Source organism: Peromyscus eremicus, chromosome 7 (genome assembly GCF_949786415.1).
Source record: "Peromyscus eremicus chromosome 7, PerEre_H2_v1, whole genome shotgun sequence".
Classification (NCBI taxonomy): domain Eukaryota; kingdom Metazoa; phylum Chordata; class Mammalia; order Rodentia; family Cricetidae; genus Peromyscus; species Peromyscus eremicus.
In genome coordinates this window covers 97,574,407-97,580,440 of record NC_081422.1, presented here as the reverse complement: position 1 = coordinate 97,580,440, position 6,034 = coordinate 97,574,407, and the positions used below count along the sequence as shown (strand labels likewise).

Genomic DNA, 6,034 nt, shown 5'->3' with positions numbered 1-6,034 from the left:
AAAAAAAAGGTACATGTAACTTTAATATACTAAACAATTCAAAATACAGAGGCATAAATTTATCTTCAGTTGTTTGATGTCAATAAGTAACTTTTTGTTAGTTTTTTTTTAATGTGTATGAGTGTTTTGTCTGCATATACGTATGTATGTACGTATGTACGTACGTACGTACGTACGTATGTATGTATGTATGTATGTATGTATATACACAAACACTGCGTATCATTTGCGTGCAGTGCCTGCAGAGGTCTGAAGAGGGTGTCGGATCCTCTGGGACTAGATTTACAGATGACTGTGAGCTACCTTGTGGGTGGTGGGAATTAAACCTGAGTCCACTGGAAAAACAGGAGGTGCTCTTACCCCAGCCATCTCTCTAGCTCATTAGCTTTTCTTTTCTTTTTTCTTAAAAAAAAAAAAAAAAAAGGACAAGGTTTCATATAACTTGGGCTAATTTTCAGTCCCAGTGTAGCTAAGGCTGGCTCTGAACTGATCTTCTGTCTCCCAAGTGCTAGGATTACAGGAGTACCCTACAGTGGACTTAATGTCAATAAACCAAACAAAAAACCACCTCAAATTATTCAATTAGTCAACAGGCAAATGGAATGAACTAAAGTTCTCAAAATAAATACAAACGAAGGGCTAAAGAGATGGCTTAGTGGTTAAGAGCATATTGTTCTCACAGGGGGCAGGGTTTGATTCCCAGTATCTACACAGGCAGTTCACAACTGCCTATAACCAGCTCCAGGGGGTCTGACACCCTTCTGACCTTCTCATATACATAGATAAAGAAAATATATGTGGACAAATAAGTACCTGAAAAATTGTTCAAGGGTTTTAGCCATCAGGAAAATGAAAATCAGATTAAACTGTGATTCTATCTCATCCTAGCCAAAATGGCTATCATCAGAAAATACTAACAAGAAACACTGGCAAAGACGGGGGAAAAGGAACCCTACATACTGCTTAAGGGAATGCTGTCCTATAACACACAGAACATGTAATGGAGGATGACTATTTAGCCATAAAGAAGAATGGAACCATGCCATCCACAGGGAAATGGATAAAACTGGAGAGCATCACTTCAGTAACTAAGTCAGACCAAGGACAAACAATATGTTTTCTCTGTATGTGAAGTCAAAATTTTAAAGACTTTAAGGTTAGGAAATAAAATATAGGACACAAAAGCAGAAGAGGGACTATATAGGGAAGAGAAAAGGGACCAGCAAGACGGGGATGGGGGTGGGGTAATGGGGACAGTAAGAGGGTATGTGTATATGTATATGTATATGTAAAAATTCTTTACAGAACTCAAGATCTTGTATGGTAGCTAAAAAAAAAATAAATAAAATCATAACTATTAATAGTCTTGTGATTTGTTGCCTAGATTTAATTAAAGGAATGCTAGCTTTCAATTAGCGATTTGTTTTTAAAAAGGACATAATTTCCCTACTCCAACACTTTGGGTCTCAGACTCCTTTGGGAGAATCTGTGGATCCAGCTTAGAACTCCTGATGCTACACCCTGAAAAGACAAGTTACTTTTAGAAGACCCATATCTTACTGTATAACACAATACTGTTTTTTGAGACAGGATCTCTCCACAGAGCCCTGGATGTCCCGGAATTCACAGACATCCTCCTGCCTCTGCCTCCCAAGTGCTGGAGTTAAAAGCATGTAGCACCCATACAGCTACAACACAAATTTTAGCTTAACATAGAATGCACAATAAACATATCAATTAAGGAATAAAAGATAATTAGAATTACTTGGTCAAGCATATTCTCTTTAAAACAAGTCATAATACTGAATCCTCTTTGTAGTATCTATGTAATCACCATATAATTATGTATGTTTATACCTCAACAATGCCTGATTCTTGTCTTTGCTGGATTCTTTTCCTCCACCTCATTGCAGCAAGTGCTAGTTTTTGCTGGTGCTCAGTGACATCTGTGAGAGCATCAAGTATGGAGCGACTTCCCCATTCATAGTCTTCTTCCTAGAAAATCGGGCCAGTGAACTGCTGGGTTCCTCTAACAGAGAGCACTGTGCTAGGCACAGGTTTCTGGCCCTAAGAAGCCTTCAGTCTATTAAGATCAAAGCTGTATGTTCAACTGTTAGATACAGAGAACACTAAACATTTTGTAAACACACAGGAAATACAGATTCATTTGGTTTTATGTTAAGAATCAAGTACAGTTGGCTTTTAATTAAAACCAGAAATTCATTTCCCAGCATCACACCCCTTGGCCAGGCAGCTGTATTTTGGCCACTTAGTACTATTCAGGATACTTGGTTTCATGGGAGCACAGTCAGAGGAGACATAAACAGAGGCAATTCCCAAGGAACTCAGATTGGAAGCTTCAGAAACTACAAGGTAGATACTACTGTGCTGGCCTGTTTGCAACAATTAGTTCAACACAGAAGGAGCTAACAGTAAAAAAAAAAAGCTTACATGAAACCTTCTCATGTTAGTATCATTTCAAGAAAAAACACTGACAAATTAGGTAACAAAAAGTTAGTAGGCCACAATGAAACTCCTTTTTGTATGCCAAGCAAAACATTTAAGAAAAAGGAATGTGAATAAAGCAACCTGAGTCTGTAAACTCTGTTTTGTTACTGAAATCCTTACACAGCTGGTATAGTCTAGCTGACCACATGTGGTCATTTAGATGATCTGCATGGTAAGTGTACGAGCAGGGATCTCTTCAGACATTTACAAGAGAACAAGCCGGCCTAGGAATGTGAATACACACCTGCACAAAGCACCCAGCTGTCCTGCAAGCTTCCAGGTAGGAGCGATGAAGCACCCACTTGCCAGCTGCCATGGAGGCCAAGTACTTCTCATTGCGCAATGGGTACCCTACAACCATATGTGTGCAGTTGGGGTCTGAGCACTGCTTCTCAATCACTGACCCACCTTGTGTAGAGAAAACATTTTGTGAATACATAGGAAAAACCTCTACTTTACTAGGTTTCTTACCATCTTTCTAGAAAATCATGTCATCTCAACTATGCTTAAAAATTACTTATATAAGATGAACAACTTAAAAAGTTGACATATCATGTAAAAGTAACATTCACTTCAAATTATCACCTCAGCAGGCGGCGGTGCACACCTTTAATCCCAGCACTCGGGAGGCAGAGCCAGGCGGATCTCTGTGAGTTCAAGGCCAGCCCAGTCTACAAAGCGAGTTCCAGGAAAGGCGCAAAGCTACACAGAGAAACCATGTCTCGGAACACCCCCCCCCCCCCCCGCAAGAAAAAAATTATCACCTCTCATGCCTGCTTTTAGCATACCATGACTTAGTGATTTGAAATGTGGATTAAGGTTTTATAAGAATCAAAATTCCAGTGCTGACTCATGTACACTTGAAATTCAGGGCTTCATATGCATGTACCAAGTATTCTACACTGTACTACACTACCCCCAGTCCCATTCTTTACTTAAAAAAAAAAAAACAAAAAACAAAAAACAAAAAACAAAAACCTATTTTTTATTATTTATGTGTATGGGTGTTCTGCCTGCATGTTTAACTGCGTAGCAGACAAGTGCAGTACCTATGGAGGCCAGAAGAGGGCATTGGATCCCCTAGAACTGGAGTTACAAGATGTGGGTGCTGGGACTAGAATCCTGGTCCTCGGCCAGTGCTCTTAACCCAGAGCCATCTTTCCAGCACTTTCTACCCCCTTTTTTCAAACAGGGTCTCACTGTGCAGCCCAGTGGCCTCAAGCTTGAGGTCCTCTTGCTCTAGCCTCCCTCCCAGCTGCTGGGATCACCCACGCTCGGCCCTGTCATTTCTGACGGTCTCTTTTGCTATGTCAAGCTGTGAGATCCAGGTCTTTTAGAGTAACGATCTAAAAAAGCTAGTGTAGATTCAGGGGGCTATTTCAAAGAAATAAAAAACAAAACAAAAATCCCCTGCAAAACATTTCACTGGTGTTTTATGTGATTAAATGCTGAGTGATAGTTTTCATACACTAAATTAAAGGTGATTTCATCTATTTCTTCTTGTTCCCCAACATGAGGCTACCAGACAGTGTGGTGGCCCACTTCCTGTTCCTACTGCAGCCCAGCTACAATACATCAGGTCTTCCAGCTTGCCTCTCCCAGGGGTCAGAGGGAAAGTCTGACAGCTAGGAATAAGGGTAATGTTACTGCGAAGGAAGACTCTGAGTGCTGGGAGACTCAAGTCACCAGGCCCAGCTAAATCTTTCAATGCTTAGGTCCCATGATCTAGTAACTGTAGATATAGATTAGATCTTTATGAAATCAAAACCCTAATGCTGACTCAATGTGTGGGCTTAAATAAGTTACCCATGTTCTTTTTTCAACATCTCCCCATTACATACAATAGAAATATGACTGCATCTGTATTCCAATAAGTTGTAATAATAGTACATTTAAAAAAAATAGCAGAAGAAAAAATTTTTCAAACAAATGTAAAATACTGGTACCTAGTTTTTTAATCAGGTGACAGTAATCAATCCTCTCTTGAGAATTCAGTGATGACATCTGGAATACATACTGTTTTTTAAGGTTTTCTTGACTCTCCTCCATTGTTTCAATCTAGAATGCAATAGTTTTATTTTAGAAGAAATTAACTTTAAAACTCTTTTCAGCTATTTTATAGTGACATTTTAGTCATTCTTCTAAGGTACCAAATATACAAACTGTAATTCAATCAAAGAAATTCCATTTTCAATAGTGAAGAATCTAACGCAGAGAACAAAGTCCTACTCCAGCGCAATAACACCCAAAGTCGCCACCACCCTAGCCAGGATCAGCACACCTTGTCTGCAGGCTGTGGAGGCACAGGTGGCTTGGGCAGGGGGAAAGCAATGCTGGGGGCCTCAGGCCCGGGGAAGAGATGGCGCCTATCTGCTGTTGGAGTTTCTGGTTCTTCAGACACTGGGTGCTCTGGAGCTTCAGTCACACACAAGGCTGAGGGTGAGGGAAACAAGGCAGTGTGATAGACAGTGTACAAATATAATTTAGAACAAATTCTAGAGACTATTCTCATTTGTCTTGGCCAAAATCAAATGAACCATGAACTCTGCAATGCAAAAGTATAACAGAGTGAGGTGAGGCATGGTGGTGTCTGCCAGTAACACCAGCAACTCGGGAGGCTGAGACAAGACAATCTCAGGTTTGAGACCTGCATGAGTGCAACCCTGCCTCAAAAACAAGCAATACATGTAGAAGAGAGTAGCCAACTTCTCCAAGTTAAAAATAAATGCAACTAAATAACTCTGAAAGGGCATATGTATTATCTGGGTTTTGTGAACCCTTCCTTTCATCCAGCACAGGAAGATGATCACCCAGTGTGAAGAAATGACAAAAAAAAAAAAAAAAAATCCAGGAAGTTCACAAAAGCCAAAGAACAAACACATTATAAGCTGGGTGGAATTCAGAGAGTCCAATACAAATGAGTTACAGGGAGAAAAGCAAACACTAAACAGAAAGAGGCTGGAAAGAAGTGCTGTGTGAGCCATGTTTGTAAAATGGCTGATCATAAATTTCTACATTTGAAGATCAAAAAAGATTTCTCAATTGACTGATACAGTACTGAAGTTGTTTTCATTTGCATGTGCAATACAGGGAACCACAGTGTCTTTAAGGGGTTAACATGCATATAGAACAAACAAACAGGTTTTTCTTATTACCCTGCTCAGCAATTTCTGAACGGAACACAGGCTCTCGAGGAGGAGAATCATCCAGTTTTTTAATGTCAACCTGAAGCTCAGAATACTGTGTGGGGTAGCTAGGCCACTGCAAGTTGCTGGCGAGCCTTGCTCTCTCCTCCCTTGCTGTCGGGTCATCCCAAATAATCTGCTCGTTCTGGGAGGGCTCTGTGTTGATGTCAGGCACTATCTGTCGAGACTGCCTAAGGAATAAAAAGAGACAATTTAACAGTCACTACTGAATCCAAGTGTATAAAACCGGTGAGTAGTACAGATGCATATTTGTTGAATGAATCAATCTAGGAGATCTTTCTTTTTTTGCTACAGGGTCTCTTCATGGAGAGTATAGCTTT

The 6,034-nt window shown here is 40.2% G+C and overlaps 1 protein-coding gene across 1 annotated transcript in view; it reads right to left on the bottom strand.

The window, feature by feature from the left end:
* The window catches only part of Topbp1 (DNA topoisomerase II binding protein 1), a 52,407-nt gene that overhangs the window by 6,429 nt on the left and 39,944 nt on the right, over positions 1 to 6,034 (bottom strand). Inside the window, exons 21-25 of the mRNA XM_059268482.1 lie at positions 5,664 to 5,884; positions 4,790 to 4,941; positions 4,455 to 4,566; positions 2,753 to 2,916; positions 1,858 to 1,995 (exon numbers count right to left, since the gene is read on the bottom strand). Of these exons, the coding sequence (XP_059124465.1) occupies positions 1,858 to 1,995; positions 2,753 to 2,916; positions 4,455 to 4,566; positions 4,790 to 4,941; positions 5,664 to 5,884 (787 nt within the window). The remainder of the gene's footprint in view (positions 1 to 1,857; positions 1,996 to 2,752; positions 2,917 to 4,454; positions 4,567 to 4,789; positions 4,942 to 5,663; positions 5,885 to 6,034) is intronic.